The sequence below is a fragment of the Sturnira hondurensis genome, unplaced genomic scaffold (genome assembly GCF_014824575.4).
Source record: "Sturnira hondurensis isolate 20B ecotype Veracruz unplaced genomic scaffold, ASM1482457v3 Scaffold0020309, whole genome shotgun sequence".
In the NCBI taxonomy this organism is placed as follows: Eukaryota; Metazoa; Chordata; class Mammalia; order Chiroptera; family Phyllostomidae; genus Sturnira; species Sturnira hondurensis.
The window spans coordinates 649,224-670,137 of NW_028092940.1; the positions used below are offsets into that span (position 1 = coordinate 649,224).

Sequence of the window (20,914 nt, forward strand, 5' to 3'; positions counted from 1 at the left end):
TAATGTCCGTGTAAAGGGCAGAGGGAGACACAGGAAGAGCCAAGGCTCAGCGAAATGTCTTTACAATGAATGCAAGAATGAAGTGAGACGGTCTGAGAAGCATCACAGAAATAGAAATCGTCTGCACTTGGTATTTCGGTGAATCAGGAAATAAACAGGAGAGAAACTAGAGCAACAATGGGAAACAGAAGCATCAGAAGAAGCCTTTAAATACAGCAATGAAGTCTTTACAGAAGCAAAGACAAGCCCGTAAAGGCAGACAGGCGGGATCACAAAAGCCGCCCCGTGTGGCCGTAAATATCACTCAGGGCTTCCTGGGGCTCCTGCTCCGTCCTCAGAGGCTTTGCCAGCACCTTTTTATTGCCTCGGCTTTAAAACCCAGTGGCTCAGTCTTCGCACACTATTCATAAAACTCTCCTAAAAAGAATGCAGCTTGAAAAATCAAAGTTTAGATTAGTGCTGTTTTCTTGGAGTGATCCTAAATAGTGAACAAAGTTGTTGTTTTTTTTAAATCGAGTACAAGATTTTTTTTATTTTTAAAGCTGATCGCCAGCATCTCAGACCTTGCCCCTCCCCTGCCCTCCCCTGCCCTCCCCTCCCCTCCCCTCCCCTCCCCTGGGCCGGCTAGCACCTCCTAGGGCCTGCTTTCCAGCTGCTTCCCAATGCGGTGACACGGGCTTAGCACAGCCCGGAGAACAGGGCAGCAGAAACAGGACAAAAACTGGGGCAACTCGCTAGGTGCATGGGATTTTAGGTTTTAAACATTTGTTTTTAATCCTAACCTGAGGATGTGTCTATTGATTTCAGAGAGAGAGAGAGAGAGACAGACAGACAGACATCGATGGGAGAGAGAAACAGCAACTGGTTGCCTCCCGTACACACCCTGACTGGGGATAGAACCCACAACCTGGGCAAGTGCCCTGACCCGGGACTGAACCTACAACCTTTTGGTGTGTGGGACGATGCCTCACTAACTAAGCCACCCGGCCAGGGCTGGGATTTTAGGTTTTAAAGGCAGAACAATTATCAGGGGTTGAATGAAAGGAGCTCACGGCAGGTGACCATGGCATGCAGGGGCTGTGCATTAGCACCCCCCGACCCCCCGCAAACTCTTACTGTGCTTTCTGACATGCAGACGTTGCCACAGATGGGAAATGGAGGCAAGTGAGGGGGAGGAGGAAGAAGGTCAGAGAAGCCTGGGGTGTCTTATTGCTGCTGCTGAATTTACCTTTAAAATGGACATCGGTCCCAAATTTAACCTGAGGAGAGTCGCCCAAATCCCAGGTACATCGCAGGCTATAGGAGAACGGGTGATTTTACTTTTCTGCCACCGTGTTGTTTCCCCGGGGCAATGGCACCAGTGAATAAACTACAACTGGACATTCGGTCTGAACCTGACATCTCCACAGTGCTCCATTGTGCTGCTGAAGTTCCCGAGGTTGCAGGCACGTCGCCTATCGTGGCCAGAGAGAGATACGAGTGTGCTGTGGATGCGGCAAGAAAACCCGGAATTTCCGGGTTTTTACACTTTTTACACTTTCACACTAAAAGTGTAAAAAGGACGACACCAGCCCTGGCCAGGTGGCTGGGTGGGTTGGAGCATTCTCGTGGTACACCAAGGTGACAGGTGCGATCCCCCGTCAGGGCACACACAAGAATCAAGCAATGAACGCTTCAATAAGCGCAGCGACAAACGGATGTTTCTGTCTGTGTCTTTCCCCTCTCCCTCCAAAATCAACAAATAAGAATTAAAAAATCACCAAAAGGATGACAACACAAACTACGCTTCACGACAATAAGCAAGACCACAGCTCACTTCACACGTAGAAGCCTCAGTCCGACGACACAGCTGACGTGGCACAGACTTCGCAGGGGCAGACCCTCTGACTGGACCGGACACAGAGGGGTCCATGACAGGGACATCCTGCGGAGTCAGGCCAACGGCTGACCTTGGTTTCCGGACCGAGGGAGGAGCGGTCACCTGACTGTCTTGGACCAGCACTTGGATTCATGTAACATCACGGAATTCGAAAGCCAACAGGGCTAAAAATCCGGAAGTGGTGGCGTCGGTGGGTACTTCTTTTTATTAAGATCTCCAAGACTAATCTCAAAGTCAGAACGTGGGACCGGAGCAAAGAAAAAGTAAAGAAACCAAACAGCGCCACTGGGGATGGGCTGGGCTGTGGCCTCAGAGCTCAGGCCCCTCCACCCTCCACGGCCCCGGCTGTGAGTCCGCCGGGCCCCTGGGGCTGAGCCCTGGCATGTTGGTCTCTGAGCCTCGAGCCCGTGTGTGCTCTGCGCCTGGTACCCACCTCAGCTCAGGCCTGGTGCTCACAAATGATAGCTGCTCTCAGTGGGAGGCTGCTCTTGGGCAAAATGGAAAAAGAACAAACAGCCACGTAGGTTTCAAACGTAGGCCCATTTACTAGTCCTAGAATCTCAAGCAGACGAGGTAATTTTTCTCAGTCTGGATTCTGAACCTGAAACATGTAGATAATGGTATCGGCCGTGCAGGGCTGGCGTGAAAGCTAATTGAACCAGTGGGCGCCTGGCCGGTAACAGGCATCAGCCGCATGGCGTTTAATGGAGTCCCGGATTTCATCGCCGGCAGGAGACACTGCCTGGGAGGACGAGAGGCCTGCGGAGAGCCGGCATTTGCTGCGAGAACCCGCAGGTGCTGAACGCTGTTTCTGTTTGTAAAGGAAGCATAAACTGCATCTTGCTCGGAGGATGGTGGGACCATTTGTTCCACAGACCCAGCCCGCTGTCCTCTGCCGTCCCCCAATCCACTGAAGATCGTCTGAAGACTGGAAATGACAATTTCCATAAGCTCTCTGCCACCGGAAGGGCCGATCTGAGTCAGGGCTGGGCTGAGACCACACACGGAAGCTCTCAAACGAGACCGTCCCAAGCACCTTCGGGAGGGACGTGTTACCAGGTGATTTTAACCGGCCTACAGCTTGTATTGCCAAGTGTCTGAAGGTGTGTTACAGCCACCCCGCTGGAGGGCAGGCGGCAGCACACCGAATGCGACGTTAGAGCCGGCCACCGTCCACGCCTGGTGGGAAACAGACTTTTCTGTCAGCGGTGCACGTGTGAGGCCGGACACGTGGACAGGCGGAGTGAAAACGCAGCCTCGTCTGCGGCCGCGGGTCCCGAGAACTGGCAGGATCCCAGATTGGCACCGAGCACCGAGGGCCCAGCCTCTGTTTTGAACGTGATTTCTCTGATTACTTCGGCACAGGGTGCCAGATACAGCCCCCTGGGGGGGGGGCGTGCGGAGAAGTTTTCTGACGGAATTCAGCGCGTAGTTCCCACTGGCTGCGTTCGAACACAACAAACACAGCCAACAGAGGGCTGCTGGCGGCCTTCCCTATCACGTTCCGGAGACGAACAGACCATCCTGGTACTACGCCTCTCCATTTATGGGCAGCGAACACAGACAGTAGTATCTGGGGATCCCCCCAAACGATCTTCAGCTGCCAGCCATCATAAGACCGGGAGGCTGGACGGCGAGCCCAGCACCACGACAGATCTGCAGGCGGGAAAACTGTTTCTCTCCCCGTTCCCTCGACTCCTCCGAGCGGCCGCTGAGCCTCGGGCAGGCGAGCAGCTCAAAAACCCTCCCGGCCTCCAGGTGCCGAAGTATCTTCTACCCTGTTTCCTGAAGAATTTCACTGCTGCTGAGTGAGTCTACCGAGACGGCAGCGAATGTCACCGAGACCTCTGGCTGATGGCTTCGGGAAGTCGCGCCTTGTGACCAGGCTCCAAGTCTCATCTGTTTCCTGTATGCGGCCCAGCAGCGCACGTCGTAATTGGAATAGTGCAGAGTAAGCGTTGATGCCCTGTGACCACCGCCTTTTGGGAACACAAGACTTTTTAAAATGTTTCGAATTTTTTAAAATTTTGATTTATTTTAGAGGGAGAGGAAGGGGGTTGGGGGGCGGTGGGGAGAGGCTTTGACTTGTTGTTTCGGTCATTTATGCGTTCATTGGTGGCTTCTTGTGTGGGCCCTGGCCCAACGCTGAACCTGCAACCTTGGCGTATCGGGACGACGCTCTAACCAATGGAGCTACGCACCCAGGGCCTAAAAACTTTCTCAACTTTCTAATTACAGTTGATATTCTGTGTTATACGAGCTTCAGGTGTTCAGCATACTGGTTAGATATTTACGTAACCGATGAAGTGACCCCCCCTGATGAGTCCAGCACTGATCTGACCCCACGCCTAAAAATGAGACTTAAAAATGACATTCTCCTCCCCACCCAACTACGGACACGGAACGCGGCCCTGGCTACACTGATAAAGGAAAAGCTGAGTTGCTGATTTGCCTCCCCATGGTCCAATGTGTGTACCGTGTCTACTTCTGGTCTGTGCTCAAAGGCACGGCAAAGACTAAGTAAAAACAAACAAAACAAAACAAAAAAGTCACACTACAGTTCAACTGTCTCAAAGAGGTAGAATTGAAGGATGCTTTTCTTCTCTTTATACTTTTCTTTTTATAATCCGAGGAACTTTTAAAAAGTTTTAAGTGTGGCTCTGGCTGATGTGGCTCAGTGGATTGAGTGCCGGCTTGCAAACCAAAAGGCTGCTGGTTTGATTCCCAGTCAGGGCACACGCCTGGGTTCAAGGGCCAGGTCCCCAGTAGGGGGCGTTCGAGAGGCAACCAGTCAATGTTTCTCTCCAGCATCAGTGTTTCTCTCCCTCCCTAACCCTCTCTCTAAAAATAACTAACTAAATAAAAATTTCTAATGAATCCATTAGAAATGAATCTATTTTTTGAAATCAAACGCAAAGAAGGCGAATGGAGTGTCTCACTCAGGCTAGACCCGGATACGAAATGAGCCTGCCTACTGGTGAACACACACCTAATAAGCAGGAGGCTTATAACTGGCATTGGACAGAGTGCGGGAAGAGGCACGGAGCTCCCGTTAGGGTACCCTCAGTGTAGTCCCTTAGAAAAAACCCCCTTTTCTGATTAAAACACCCCTCTCCTCTAACCATGCTCAGGTTGACCAGACGTCACTCTTACTCAGGACCCCAAACACTGCCGCCCTGGGGTTCCACGCCACACCTCAGAAACAGCAGGGACAGCGTGCGGCCACACACAGCCTCCTGAAACAGGCCCTGGGAGCACTCCCGGAGGCCCCGGGGGCCGTTACTCCATAACAGGTTATGCTCGCCCTTCTCAGAGAGACACCAGAGCAGGCTGGCTGTAAACTTTTCCACTGCTCCAATGGCTAATTCTGACAGAGTCGTTAAGGGGCCGCTATTAATTCGGCCGGTGTACCAACGATGCCCCACGCGCTCGGGTTAATGCTTTTCTAAGGGCTGCGCGTGAGGGGGCTCTCCTGGTTCAGAGCCGAAAGAATTTCCATCTAAATGCAAATCAAGACAAGCCCGACTAGAATGCACGAGTAGGTGCAGCGGTTTTCCCACCCGCCAGGGTTCAGCACCCCTCCCCAACCCCCCAAATGCATTTTCGTGCAACTGTGTCAGGAAACAAGCGTTCCTCGTGAGGCCTGCAGGGAGGTAAAGGTGCCCAGAGTCTTGATTTCTTCGACTTTATTCCTGGAAACACGCATGGACAAAGAGCATCAGTTTTCTAACCTCGTTTCTCCAATCCAGGCTCCTCAGGTCTCTATTTAACGTCCCAGAGGAACCGAAGAAATGTGCCCAAGGTGGGTCTTCTCTCCCCCCTGCCCCACATCTGCGTCTCCTTCCGAATGTATCGTCGCCGGGGGGGAAACTGGAGTCCTCCTCCCACGTGCCACGCACCTGGGCACCCCTGAGGCCGGCCTACTCCGTCTCCCACGTACATTTAGAATGAGTCCCTCCCTCTGGGTCTTCACTGTGGCCTTCGTTCGGTCCTCGGCCATTTCTCCTCGGACGAGTACGTCTTTGCTAGGCTTCCGGCATGGCCTTTCCCCCGCAAATTCCAATGGCTAGCCTGTCCCCGGACTGATTCTTCTATTAAAATGCAAGTCTGGCCCAGGCCAGTGTGGCTCAGTTGGTTGGGCATCATCCTACGAACTGAAAGGGCGCCAGTTTGATTCCCGGTCAGGACACATGCTTGGGTTGCAGGTTCAGTCCCCTGGGGCGTGCACAGAAGGCAACCAACGGATGTTTCTCTCTCACATCGATATTTCTCTCCCATCCCCTCTCTCTAAAATCAAAAATAAAATATTTTTTAAGAAAAGAATTTGAAAAGGCAAGTCTGAGCACCTCTCTGCTCTGCACCACCATCTGGGTAGGCTGCGAACCATCCTCAATGCTCACCTGTGGGCTTACGTCTGATTTGCATCCTTCTCTACCCATGGGGGTTGAGGGGGTGAAGGGGGGCCTTTCCACCTTAAATGCACACTGCTCCAGACGTCCTCAGTCTGGTCGGCAAGCAGCCCGTGCGGCTTCATCACACCCTGAGGGCGGGAAGAATGTGCATCCTTCGCCCTAACTCCACAGAATGAGCTGTGAGTTGGCCGGCGTCACGGCCAGGCTGATTCCTGGGTCCCTCGGGGGCAGGACGGGTGACTGATGCCACCTGTGATCCCCAAGGACCCTGCTCTGCATCTGTGGTGGGGCACCACTCAATGGCTGGCCTCTCGCCTTCCTGGGGACCCGTCTCATTCTGCTGCTTTGCATGGGCTGCCCCGTCAGTTCACTGNTCTGGTCAGCAAGCAGCCCGTGCGGCTTCATCACACCCTGAGGGCGGGAAGAATGTGCATCCTTCGCCCTAACTCCACAGAATGAGCTGTGAGTTGGCCGGCGTCATGGCCAGGCTGATTCCTGGGTCCCTCGGGGGCAGGACGGGTGACTGATGCCACCTGTGATCCCCAAGGACCCTGCTCTGCATCTGTGGTGGGGCACCACTCAATGGCTGGCCTCTCGCCTTCCTGGGGACCCGTCTCATTCTGCTGCTTTGCATGGGCTGCCCCGTCAGTTCACTGGGTGGGAGCTCTGGCACACGGAAGTCAATGTTTTTCTGAAAAAAGGCAGGGCAGGAAACATTTTACGCTCTGCCGGCCACCCGGTCTCTGCGGCCAACACTCACCTGTGCTGTTGTGACAGGGACACAGTCACAGAAGGAGCAGAAAGGCACGAGTGTGGCTGTGTATGAATGAAACTTTAATTCCCGTGGGCCTGAGGGTGCCAGCCCCCGGACTGCGCATACATGTGCGACTGTTAGGCTGAGATGCTCAGACGTAGCTGGAGGTGGTAGGAAACTATGCCAAGAACAGGGATTTTGGAGCTAAAACGCCTTGGTTCAAACCTTGACTTTTTTAAAAAAAAGATTTTATTTATTTACTGTTAGGAGAAGGGGGGAGAAAAAGAGGGAGAGAAGCAGCAATGTGTGGTGGCCTCTCATGCGCCCCCTAGTGGGGACCTGGCCCACAACCGAGACACGTGCCCTGACTGGGAATCGAACCCGTGACCCTTTGGTTCTCAGGCTGGTGCTCAATCCACTGAGCCACACCAGCCAGAGCCAAATCTTGACTTTGGTGTTGCTGGCTCTGGAGCCTTGGTGACTTCACGCAGGTTATCTCGGCGGATCCCCCCCCAACCCTTCAAAGGCAACACTGTCTTCCTAGCACAGAGGTGTGGGTGGAGAAGGGCCCGAGGTTCAGCACCTTGTGTGTCTTTTCACCAGCCCGTGTCACGCCCAGCCCTCCCTCCAGCTGCCTCTTCACACCCGGCTTCTGGGTGGAGCTGTCCCCACTCTCCATCGGTGCTGTCACCTCACACTCACGCGGGGACCCTCTGCAGGTGGGTGCCTGCCTCAGCTTCTCAAGAGTCATGACAGGTCTGTGGAACAGCCTGTCTCACATTTAGGTGACGTCTGTCACACCGTCCGCCCAAGTGGGGGGAACGGTAACCTCGGTGTCCCAGGAGAGGGGCTGTTCCAGAGGACCGGGGTCAACTCTAGGGGCCCCCCAATGCCGTGTGACACCGGCATCTCAACCTCTGCCTCGCAGGTGAAGGCAGCGGCGCCTGAATCCTGAAGTGGCTACTGTCTTAACGGCCAATTCTACCTTGAGAGGCAAGCGTTGGCTCCATCAACCAAGACAGCACATGACTCAGCACTGGAAATGGGCTTTTTAAAAAAAGATTTTATTTATTTATTTTTTTAGACAGAGGGAAAGGGAGGGAGAGAGAGGGGGAGAGAAATATCAATGTGTGGTTGCCTCTCGCACACCCCCTGCTGGGGATTTGGCCACAACCTGGCACGTGCCCTGTCTGGGAATCGAACCAGCGACCCTGTGGTTCACAGGCTGGCCCTCCACCCACTGAATCAGACCAGCCAGGGCTGACTTTTTTTTGCCCACATTTGTGTCCCGGTGATCACAGCCATGCCAAGGGCATGGCCCTGGGGCCTGTATGTCTTTGGAAACGGATCCCTCCTCTGTCAGGTTGGGACCTGGAAGTGACAAGTGGGAGGTGCCCCTGACGTGCCGGTTCCAGGGCCCTGGTTTGGCAGGCCTCGCTGCCTGCTGAGATGCACTCATGGGAAGGGATAGCTAAGCCATCACCGAGGGCCCAGAGTCCAGGGTGGCGCCAGGCACATGACAGGGTCTTAGGAACCTGCAGAATAAATGATTTCCCGTGAGGGGACAGAGGCAGGGCATTTATCAAGTTAAAAAAGTCTTTCCCTGACTGATATGGCTCAGAGGGTTGGGCATTATCCCACAAACCGAAAGGTCACAGGTTCGAGTCCCAGTCACAGTGCATGCTTGGGTTGCGGGCCAGGTCCCTGGTTGGAGACCTGCGAGAGACAACCGATCCATGTTTCTCTCTACTTCTCTCTTCCTTCCCCTGTCTCTAAAAGTAGATAAATAAAATCTTAAAAAAATACTTCTTAAAAAAATCTTGAGGTGAAAAGATGCAACATCCTTTCCTTGGAGCTCAACCACCCCCAGGGGACAGAATAAACAAGAGCCCCTACAGAGCCAGGGTGCTGCTCAGAAAGACAGGCCCTCGGCCAAGGGCGCCTCTCTGGTCTGGGCTCGGTCATCTTTCTGATCCTGGGGCCACGGCTCCGGCAGGGCTGCCGCACAGGATGAGACCCAGTGACGACACTTTTCTTTGGTAGCCCAGAGGACAGAGCTTCTCCGCCAGTGTCTTAGGACCCTGGGCAACACTGTCTGCTGCCCTGATGACCAGTCCCCGCAGCTCCCACCCCTGGACCGGAGGGGGAATTTCCCCCACACTATTTTTACAATATCTAATCTGCTGTGAGGCACAGACTGTGGGGCTGCTGCTTGGCCATTCCTGGGCAGGAGGTTTTAACGTCCAATCCTTCTTAGGGTTGTCACTTGATAGGTCAGATGCGGGGACAGGAATCGGAAAACAAAGTCGTGCACATAAAACCTTCCACGGCTCCTCCACGTCAAGGGATTTAAAGGAGTTTTAGATTCTAAAAGTGCTTTCCTGTTTTGTTTTTAAAGGGTCCTTGTTCCAAATAACAATCTTGAAAGACTGGCACGTGATTTCCTTCCAAATTCTAGGGAAACCAGGAACCTTGGAGATGGATTCCGTGGGCAGACCGTCAGGTTTAAGAAGCAACTCAAGTTCATGAATTCACTGGCTTACATCACCCCCACACACACATAGGATGAAATAAATGTTAGTTACCTTTTGACACATAACAAATCACCCCCCAAACTCGGTGGTGTAAGATGACAATAATTTATACTCTGTTATGGGCTAAATTGTGTCCCCCCCCCAGTTCAAATGTTGAAGCCTCACCGCCCTCCCCATGTGACTATATGTGGAACGCGGGCCCTTAAAGCAGTTACCCAGGTTGAATGAGGTCACCGGGGGGGGGCCCTAAGCCAACAGGACTGGCGCCCTCCTCCCAGGAGGGAGAGCCCAGGGGCGTGTGTGCGTGGAGGAAAGACCACTCGAGGACGCGGCAGGAAGACGGCCACCTGCAGCCAAGGAGAGCGGCCTCAGGAGAGGCCGCCAAGGCCTTGGTGTTGGAGTCCCAGCCGCCAGAACCGTGAGAAACCAACGTCTGTGGGTTGAGCCGCCCTGTCTGTGGTGTGGTTACGGCAGCCCGAGCCGGCTGGGAAGTTATGTTTACAATTTCTATGGGTCGGGAATGCACGAGCAGTTGGGCTGGGTGGACCGGGGGTGGGTCTCCCAGGGGTTGGCCACTCTGCTGCGTCTGACAACTCGGGTCACCCCCTCCAAACGCGGGGAGCGTGGTGAAATGCATTCCTTTTGCTTCCGTGATACTGTGTTTGCCTGGTTTTCTGCCAGCCTTCCCAGCAATTCAGAATCCTTCCCCTTTGTCCCTGGAATATCCACGTTCCTCTGGCCTTCTTCTCCCCACCACACATTTCTCTGTATTATTTCAGTTGCTCCGATGCCACAAATACCGTCTCTCTGATGATTTTCAAAGGTTAATAATTAGCTCTAGGCACACACATGCAATTGCTCTTTAAACATCTCCCCTGGAATGTCCTACAACTTATTGTACATCCACCCCACCTCTACATACACGTGCACACACCTCACACATGCTGAAACACACATGTGCACACACTTGTGACACACTCATGCCCACGTATGTGTGTTTGTGCAGGGACACAATCACAACACACGTGTGTACAAGTGCGCACACACACATGCTCACACTCATGCACACACACAGCCTGCTCCTCTCCCCTCTCTGTTCCCTACCCAGAAAACGCAGCTACATCCATCTAGTTGCCCAAGGCAAGACCTTGGGAACCCTTCTGTGGTTCTGCCCTTCCGCCTGCACATAATCGATCACTACATTCCAAACTCCTTTCAATGTGACCTCTTAAATAGCTCTTCGCTTTTTTAAAAAATCCTCACCCAAGGACATTTTTTCCCTGTTTTTTAGAGAGAGAGAGGAAAGGAGAGAGAAAGACATCAATTTGAGAGAGAAGCATTGATTGGTTGCCTCCCGTACATGCCCAACCGGGGATTGAACCTGCGACCTAGGTCTATGTCCTGACTGGGAATTGAACCTGCACCCTTTCAGTGACAGGATGACGTGTAACCAACTGAGCCACACCTATCGAGGCAACAGCTCTTTACTTTTTAATGCTAGTCCGCTCCTTTCCACTTCCTGCTGCCAGCAGGCTCACACGGTTTCTCGCTGCACCTCATCTGAGCTCCGATGCTGCCCAAATCCAATCCAATTTCCACACCCGGCCAGAGGAATAATCCTAAAACCCAAAGCTGAGGATTGCTCTCTGCTGCAGAAAAAAATGTCCACGCCCTTCCTCTGTGGCTGGCTTCTCCACTCACCGAGACCGGCCTGGGCATTTCCTCTCGTAATAACTTCGTGGGTTCTATCAGACTCCGCTGCACGTACTTACCCGTCTGCACCTTCCAAGTGGACAAAGGCGCCTCCTTCGGTTTGGTCAGCGATTAGCGATTTTAACCCTGCCATGTACGATGTGTTGTTATTAATGCAGTGACATGGGAACCACTCACGTTTGTCACCCATCACCCTTTCCTAGCACGGCGCCTGGCACACCGTGTTTGCTGAGTACATGAACGAGAAAATGGGAGCTGTCCACTAGAGACTAATTACCTGCACCCTCTTTTCAAGTTCAGAATTTTCCATTCATGGGAACGAGTTTTAGAAAAGTGACCTCCGTGATTCACGTTTCTAAAAAGGGTCTTTTTATTCCAAAAAACAGAGGTAAATTCTACCTCCATGCTTTTGGGCTGAGGGGTATCTTGGAGCAGCTGACATCCCCCCACGGGGACTGGGCCGGCGGCCGCATGAGCGAACTCGGCCAAGCTCTTCAGGAATTTAGCACGTACACTGAAGACATTTGACACAACCCAGTGACAAAGAAACATACTTTGTGTGACCTGGAAACTCCGGGGGGTGGGGGGGCAGCCCCTGGAGCCCTCCACCCCAGTGGGTGACAAAGCTCACTGGCGAGATTGAGACCCTGTTCACTGTCAGGCAGCCGGTGGTACCGGGGCCTTTTGATTTTGAAACGAACCATTTTAGAACTTACGTGGGGCACCCCCAGCCATCGCCCTGGTTTTCTGAAGCTCAAACTCCATAAACACTGTAGCCTCGACAGGACTGTTTTTTAAAAATTGTGGCCACATATACAGAACAGAGAAGTTACCATTTATCCGTCTGTAAGAGGACAATTCGGGGGCATTGTCGTGTGACCGTCACCACTGTCACCGTCTCCAGAGCTCTTGTCATCTTGCAAAACTGAAACTCTCTCCCCGTCAAACGGGACCTGCCACCCCTGGCACCTCCTATGCTACTTTCAGTCTCTGCGAGTCCAATGGCCCGAGGGACCTCGTGCGTGGGCGGGGGGGGGGGGACCACACGCTGTTTGTCCTTCTGTGACTGGCTTACTTCCCTTGGCGGCCTGTCCTCAAGGCTCCTCCACGCTGTAGCCCACGTCAGAATCTCCTTCCTCTCTGAGGCTGGGTCATAGTCCCTTGCAGCGAATGGAATGACCACACCTTGGGTATCTCCTGGTGGCTTCTCAATCCACACACACACTACCAGTGTCCCTGAGCAGGGCACCTGGTCCGCGTCCGTCACTGGGCAGGGATCCAGTCGCGGACACTGCCTCTCCGGCCACAGAGCCCCCTCTGGACGCCTGGGAGGACCCACGCCTTTTGGCCTCCGTGGGGTGAAGCATCAACAGGCAAGGGCAGGACCTTCCGGCCTCATCACGGCAGACGCTGCCCACAGATTGCCCTCCACGCCAGCCGGGAAGGGTGCGGCCTGCCCCAGTCGTGGGGAAACCCTGTGTCTGTGTCTGCCACCATCACGACTGATGATCTAAAGCCAAAATAACTGCTTTCTCTTCAAATCAGCGTCTCTTCTTAGAGGAGGCCCTTCTCCTGATTCTCACGGCTCAGGGAGAAGAAGCCGCTACTCTGAGAGGTTTATCTGCCGCATCATTCAATCCTCTCTGTGGGGCATTTTGCTCTTTGCTCCCTCCCCAGTCTTCCCCCTGCTCCCTGCCCCTGCAGGCCCACCTGCCCGGATCACCTGGCCCCCCGGCCTCGGGGAGGGCCTGGTCCAGGGCCAGAGGACAAGGCAGGGCGCAAGTGCCGGGGTCTCTTCCTCTACCTCCACTAGCATCTGTGGCTGGTGGCAGCCTCCCCTCAATGGCTCCAGCTCCTGCTGGGAGGACCCATGTGGTTCCACCCCCCATCTGATGGGCTCTGGTAACACCACCTCCCGTCACTGTCCCCTGGCCCTAAGGGAGCGGTGGCTCCCTGCTTCTGATCACCGTTGTTGGGCTACCTCCTCCTTCCCTTCTTGGATTCTCCGGGTGACCCCTCTAGACCTCCCCTCACATGCCCCCACAAATCTGGACAACCTTCCTCCCGGGCCCACCGCTGCAGGGGGCCGTGCCCTGGGGCCCAGGCCGGGCCTTCTCCCCGCCTCCTGGAGGCTTCCCGTCTGCAGTCTGTCTCCTCCTCTGCGACCAGGTCCCCACCCGCTCAGGCCTGCCCACGGCTCCTACGCCACAGCCTCTTCCTTCTCCGAGCCACACAGCACACTCATTGCCCCCCAAGTAGTGGCTCATTGTTTTTTTTTCCAGAGGGCTCTCCACGTGTCCCCTCCTTCAAACTCTACCAGAGACTCAGGCTCAGCTTGGCGGGTAGCCCTCTGCACAGAAGCCCTCTCTGCCCTTCGCTGGCTGCGTTTGCTTCGCTTTCATCTAGTGTCACTCTGTCCCCAGGAAGACTGTCAGCCCCGGAAGGCAGGAGCAACAGCTTGCACTTCCCCCCTCAGTGCCTGACACAAACAGCACCCCACTGCCCGCACAGCGAGGGAAACCGCCCCTGAACGGAGAATGGCCTGCACGTGCTCAGCGTGACCCGCGCGTCCACTTTCTCCCCAACGTGACAACTGTGTCCCCCCCAAAAGTGACGTGGCGGTCCTAACCCCTGATACCTGTGAATGTGGCCTTATTCGTAAATAAAGTCTCTGCGGGTGTCACCACGTTAAGATGAGGTCATTCTGGGTTAGGCTGGGCCCTAACCCAATGGGACTGGTGTCCGTGTAAGAAGAGGGAGATGTAGACCCAGACAAACACAGAGAGAGCGGGCACAGCTGTGTACAGGGGACGGCGGAGGCTGGGGGGTGCTGCCCCAAACCGAGGCGAGTCCGGGGCCCTGTGAAGCTGGACGAGGAAGGACCCTTCCCCGAGAAGCCCCGGATGGAGCTTGGCCCTGCCGACCCCCAGGCGTTGGACGTCCTGCCTCCAGAGCTGGGACACAGCAGCCTCCTGTTGGTACAGGTCCCCAGTGTGAGCCACTTTCTTCCACCAGCTCCAGGAAGCGAAAAGCACGACATAAAATAGCTACGTCTGTGCAGATGGAGCTCAGCGGCCAGCTTCCCGTGTCCCGGCCGGGCACAGACCTCACACCGAGTATCCCCGGTGCCCAGCACGGACCAGGCGGGTGGGGAGGGGCGGAGTCCACACGGGCCAGCGGGGGGCCTCCCCCGGAGCCTCACGGGCTCCTTCTCAGAAGGAGCAAAGGCGGCTGTTCCTCCCCACTCCGCTTAGAAGGGCTCCTCTCAAGAACGCGTCCCAACCAACTCTGCGTCCGGCGTCAGACTTAAAAGCTAAAAGCTCTCAAATCAAATTCCTATTTTTACAAAGCTTTGTCTTTGCCTTGCCTGTGCCTTGTGACTGGAGTCTCTCCTCATCAAGGTACATTCAAACGAAACTTTTAATAGCTGATTTTCAAAAGGAAACCGAGGGAACAAAAAAAACCCCATTTCTGGTCAAGTTCCCGGTGTTGCCACTTTTCAGGGGACTCCCAGCTGCCTGCTGCCCTCCCCCCACCCCCCGGCCGTTTTTTCCTCTCAGCCTGTGACTTTGGATAAAATATCCCCCTGAGGTCAGAAGTGCACAGCCTTAGGTTCAGTGGAATGCGGTCAGGCTCGGCCCCACCACCGGCCCACCGGCCAAGGCCCGGACTTACGGTTCTGGAGGCAGCGTGGTGAGTGGGAGATGCCGCCGGAGGCCGGGCTGCACTCTGGAAGGAGGACGGGCAGAACCTCTGGCCCGAGTCTGGAGGGGAAGACGAGGCATAGATGCGGTTTTCCAGGCGCTCGGGCTCCTGCTTGTAGGACTCGAGCGGGAACGAGTGCTGCTTGGTCACTTGGGTGGGTGTCGACGGTGAGGAGGAGAGGCCGGAGGCTGCGGAGGAGACACAGGGAGTTGTCAGAGGCCTGGCTGTGGGGAAGGAGGGCGGGTTCCCCACGTCCAAGGGCCCAAATCTCAAGGTGGCGAGAATGAAATGACAAAATTCCGAATATCGGGACAAGCTTTTACAAACCGATGTCTAATCCCTTGGAATGAGCTGAGCCCAAAATGCCCCATGTCATCCAACTTTTTTTCTCATTTCTTTCTTTCTGTTTTTTTTTTTAAGATTTTATTTATTTATTTTTACAGTCAGGGAAGGGAAGGAGAAAGAGACGGAGAGAAATATCAGTGTGTGGTTGCCTCCCACACGCTCCCTACTGGGGATCTGACCCACAACTCAGGCCTGTGCCCTGACTGGGAATCCAACTAAAGACCCTCTGGTTCGGTTCGCAGCCCGTGCTCAATCCACTGAGCCCCACCAGCCAGAGCTTCATCATCCAACTTGAGCCATGGGTGGGGTCCCCTTTGGGGAGGGGGCCTCAGATAGTTCAGAAGTCATCTGGGGGGGAAGGTCTCACACACGCACACAGCAGACACTGCTTTCTCTCATTCGGTCAAACCCGTCTGACCCAGGTGGAGAGCACCTGCAGGGTGTCCCCTGCCGTCTGAGACAAGACCTGGGAGAGGCCACAACCAGTTAACGGAGGCCAAGGTCAGAGTTGCAGACACCACAGGACAACATCCGCTAAGGACCAGATGCCACAATGCGCTGTTACTGCCCCAATGCACAAGGCAAATGCAGCCCCCCGGGAGTCGGGGGAGTGAGAGCATACCACAAAGGTGGGTGCTGGGGGCGGGGACTGCAGGCGAGGGGGGCGGCGCCCAGACTGGGAAGGGGCCTTGCAAAGCCATGATGTAGAGGGGCAGGAACCAGGTGGAAGCAGATGGGGGTGGGGGACTGAAGACATGAACCTGCCTTTCTGGGGCGAACTACGTCCCCTGAAGAGATGCACTGAAGTCTGACCCCCAGCACCTGGTCAGATGAGGTCAGATGAGGTCGTACTGGAGTAGGGTGGGTCCTTTGCCCAGTGTGACCAGTGTCCTTATGAGAAGAGAGGACACAGAGACACACACACAGAGCAGAAGGCCATGGGATGGCAGAGGGGGCAGCTGGTGGGATGTGCCTACAAGCCAAGGAGTGACAAGCCGCCTGAGGCTGGAGGAGGCCAAGGAGGATTCGACCCAGAGTCTGAGAGGGAGGCGGGCCTGCCGTCCCCCCGGCTTTAGGGTCCAGCTCCCAGCCCTGGGAGAGGTTAAATTCCTGCGGTTTGTGGCACTTGGTCACAGCGGCCTCAGGACACTGACACACAGCAAGGCTGCCCGGTCCCGATGTGTTTTCCAAGAGAAGCAGACCTGGGATGTGGGTCTGGTCTCTCCCGATTTCTAGGTAACTAAAAAGAATTTTCACTTTAAATGTGGCATCTGGAATGTCTCAATCAGGCGAGTCAGAGCCCAGAGGCCGGTGGACACGGCCAAGGCCACCCACTGGCTGCTTCTGACCTAGACGAGGACTGCCCTGCCCACAGAGCCACAGCCTGGGTCCCTGTCCCGTGCTCCCTGTGCCGTGTGCTGCCCTGGGCCCAGCGAGGGTGCTGGGTAGATGCGCACCAGCCGCCAACCTGCGAGGAGCCAGGAGGGAGCAGGGAGAGAGGAAGGCTTGGTGCGTGTTTCCAGGGCGGAAGTAGCCAATGAAAGGACCAGTGTCCCAGGGAACCTCCCTACACCACGACATCGCACCAAGTGAGACTCTCCATCCCCAAGCCCCAGGCTGGCCTCTGGAGTGGCTCCGGTGCAAGTGGGACGCAGAACGCTCCGCACTGCGTCTCCGTGGGTCTCAGAACTTCAGTGAGGACAGACCTCCTCCAGCAAAGACCCCCTGTGCTTTGGGGGTACAAGGTTTCCCCCGAAGGTCTTGAGAAGCAACACCTGCTTTGAGGTGAGGCTGCAGGGCGGGGGAGGGGAAGGACAGCGAGGACCAAGAGCAGGAGGAAAGTGGATGGCGTAGCGGCTCCGGGCAGGCTGGCTGACAAAGGAGGCCCTGGCCCAGGCCCCAGCCCTTCTCCGGGCCAGGCTCCCGCGTCCTCATGGCACCAGCGCTCCCCAGAGATACCCCTAGAAGGGTGAGGAATGAGGAGGCCAGCCAAGGAGGCTCAGAGGGGGTGGCCCAGCTGCCCGAGCTGGGGGTGGAGACCAGGAGAGGGAACTCCTGCGCAGGCTCGTCTGTGGGGCCTGCGCACCTCACTGGCCTCGGGCCCCTGGGGGTGATGGCGTGTCGGTCAAGAATTCCCCCAGGGAGAGCCCTGGCCGGGGTGCTGGCCTGGCTCCTCACCCAGGACGGGCTAGTTCCCAGCGTCACAGTCGAGCGGAAAGCGTTCCGGTCCATGCTCCTAACTCTTGCTCTGGCCACTGGCCACAGGCTTGGCTCTGGGGAAGGGGGCGGGGACCCAGCAGGGAACAGAGCGGGATGAAGTGGGTGCAGTTTAAGGGGCAGCCACACCCCAACAGCCCTGGAGAACCCCCCGGGCAGAGACTGTCTGGGGGCGTCAGCCCCTCACACAGAGGGGGCCTGGCCCCAGGGATCTCTAGCACCCCTGAGTGACAGTGCGGAGCACCCACATCCATCCGGACTTTGGGCACAGTCTAAACCAGGCCCTCCCCTGGCCTGTCCCCTCACTTTCTGGCTCCAACCACACCCACAAAGGACCTTCCAGAGGCCCGGAGTCTGGAAGGAAGGACCTGTGCCATGGCACTTTGGCAAAACCTATCAAAGTAACACGCACACACCCCGACCAGGCTTCGCTTCGGGAGTGTCTCCTGCAGACACGCGTGTGTGGGGCTGCTACGTGGCGAGTGAGGGCGCCGTTCCTCACCACGCCACTTTGGAAAGCAGGGCCTGGAGGCAGAAGGCTTGCGTGCAGGGAGAGGTTCAATACCTGTGGCTCACCCACGCAGACAGCCACGGTTGCGCACCCGGGCGTGATGAGCCCCGTGACTGGTCTCCACGGTGCGGTGGCACGTGAAAAGGCGACCCTCACAGGCATCTGCACGGAATGACACCGTGTCCACGGGCCCTGCCTGTCTGCACACGCACCGAGTGTCTCTGCAAAGGTCTGGAAACGCCATCGCCGGATGCGGGAGCGGCGGGTGGGGAGGACTTCCGTGGCACAGCCTTTCTAGTTTCCAACTTGTGTACCATGTAAACGTGTCAGCTACTCAGAGGACTGCTTTTCTTCGGCCATGGTCCTGCTTTCGGGCTGGAGGCCGGCTCACACGGCATGGAAGCGCCTCCTGCCGCCCCTCCTGTGCGGTCCCCTGCAGGAGAGGAGCTAAGACAGACCCCCGCTCCCCGACAGGCTGTCCCACTGACCACACTCTGCTGGGACCAAGCCCGGACACCGCTGTGTGAGCGACACTTGTAGCTGGCGGAATACCATCCTGGCCCCATTCTGTGGGTACAGAATGTCAATTCCTCAAGTGTAAATAGCTAAAGAGCCCGGGACTCAGCAGCTTCCCCCCAAGAGGGCCCTTCGCACCACAGCCCGCACTGTCTGCTTCTCCCGAGGTGCAGCCTGGGTAGGCCGTCCCCATGTGGTGCCGCCGCGGTGAGGCCAGGCTGGTCCTGCCGAGGGCAAGAGAGAAGCCGGGTGCTGAAGACGCACTACCCTGGACCGCGTGGGATGCCGAGAAAATAAGGCGGGCTTTTCATACCGGGGGCGGGGGGAATAAGTTGTTTCCAGTGGGACAGAATGATTCTCCATGGCCCTGAAAAACGGTCCTCTCACTGAAATCTGTCCAAGTTCAAAGATACCTCCTGCCTGGCCTTCCTGCCTCCCCTCTGCTCCCTTCCCAGAGTCAGTGATTCTTGTGGCCCCAAGGGGGAGTGGACAAGGAGACCACCGTGTAAACTAGGAGTCTGTGTGTTTTTTAGGGTACAGGGGAAGAGCCTTCCTAAGACCAAAACGTGCCCCCTCTTCTCACGATACCTGAAATGGTTTTCAGAGGGTGGCGCCTCGCACTAACACCTGTTCTGGGGGATGCCTTGCTGCTCGCAAACTGCTCTTATGAGTCCCCCTCCATGCACTCCTTGAAGCCCCCGGCAAGAGTGGGGGCAGGCCCGCGCCCAGTTTTCGGGTGAGGAAACTTACCAGTGTGTGTGTGTGTGGGGGGGGAGGGGGTTGTCTCACAAACAGGAAGTGGGCAGGTGAGACTATCCCTCAACTCTTTAAAAAGATACCCGTGTCACAACTTGCAAACCGAGAGGAAAACGGAGCAGCGCAGACCCAAGCCCCCATTACTGTTAAGCAGACTGATTTATTGCTTAGGCGTCGTAGGTCCAGTCTTGCAGAAAAACCGTGCGTCTGGTCAACAAGCGCAGGTGCTGAGGGGACAGCAGGGATCAGACAGAGCCCCTCATTTCGGGGGAACTGGGGTACGTGGGACAAAAACACAACCCAAACTCTAGTTGACAATATTGCCCAATAAGCACTGAGAGTTAAGTGGGCGACCCCAGGCAGGAGGCCTCAAAGAGCAAAGCGCTGAGGCTGGGGGCACGGGGAGGGGGGCAGTGAAAGCCCCCAGAAACAGGGGAAAGCCCTGGGCCTCGCCTTCGGGGAGAAGGAAACAGACCTGCCCCAATCAGGGGACTTTCCGACGGTCCCGAAAGACAGACAGGTTTCCCATTGTGTTCTCCAGAGAAGGCTTCCCTCCTCTGCTGCTTCTTAAGGACTTCACTCGGGACGGCTGTCAAAGAGAGACAATGCCTTCAATTCTTCCCGGGCAGCGGCTAGGATGAGTGAATAGGCTCCGTGGGGAGCAGAACCGGCTCCTGGCAGCCACACAGCACACCAGGCAAGTGGCCCCAGACACCAGGGAGCCAGGGGCTGGCAACTTCACAGGGCTGACCTCGCTGGCAGGCGCTGTGTCCGGAGAGAGCGGGTGTGGGCAGGAGGGGGAAGAGGGAGCTACTGGGGGAATGTGAGCAGCGCGGCCTGTGGCTTCACCCCCAGGAGCCATGGCCTTGAGCCAGCCAACCACTTGCCTTGGTGGCATACACCAGGTAGACCAGATGGCCGGGTGGTGTGCACTTGCATGCATTCCTGCCTTCCCCGCCCTTGCTGGGCAGTGCCAGCTTCTTTCATGCATATGCTCTAAACTCACAGGGAAGAACGAAAAATCTGTTTTTGTTTCTGACCTCAAAATGCCCCTGTAGACCATTACTTCAAGAAGCATGGGAAGAGAAAAGCAAATTTTCAGTTTATGCCGGATGAGGGGTTTGCTTATACACAGTTTTTAAAAACAACTACTGGTCACGGACACGAGGGGGCTGGTGCTGCTGTCCCTCATGTAGGAGGGACGATGACAAGGGTCAGAGGGGATGGTGGCACAAGCAGAGTGGGCCAAACAAAAGTGCACAGCCAGGCAGCCACGGGGTCCCTGCTGCTAAGGTGCGTGCCGCAGAGGGACATCGGGAGGGACAGAAAGCCCCCGGCGACACAAGTACATCCATAAGGGGGGCGGGGGGCGTTGGCAGAACCTGCTGGGGGGAGCAGGACCAATAAGATGGTGCCGGTCCGGTCGAGACTGCATGGGGTACGTAAAACAAAATGGAGTCACTCACGTCAACCACAAGGGCAGTCAGCTGTGACACTTTGGTTCAAGAGGGGAACTACCTAGTCACGCGAGACACATCTGGCAAGAAGACACCCCTAAGACATCCGCACACG

General features: G+C 55.9%; 1 protein-coding gene across 5 annotated transcripts in view; it reads right to left on the minus strand.

Annotated features, from left to right (window-relative positions):
* The window catches only part of PRKAG2 (protein kinase AMP-activated non-catalytic subunit gamma 2), a 194,697-nt gene that overhangs the window by 58,809 nt on the left and 114,974 nt on the right, over window positions 1–20,914 (minus strand). For all 5 annotated transcript variants that reach the window (XM_037029475.1, XM_037029472.1, XM_037029473.1 and 2 more), the window contains one exon: window positions 14,968–15,185. In XM_037029475.1, coding sequence (XP_036885370.1) covers window positions 14,968–15,185 — 218 coding nt within the window. The remainder of the gene's footprint in view (window positions 1–14,967; window positions 15,186–20,914) is intronic.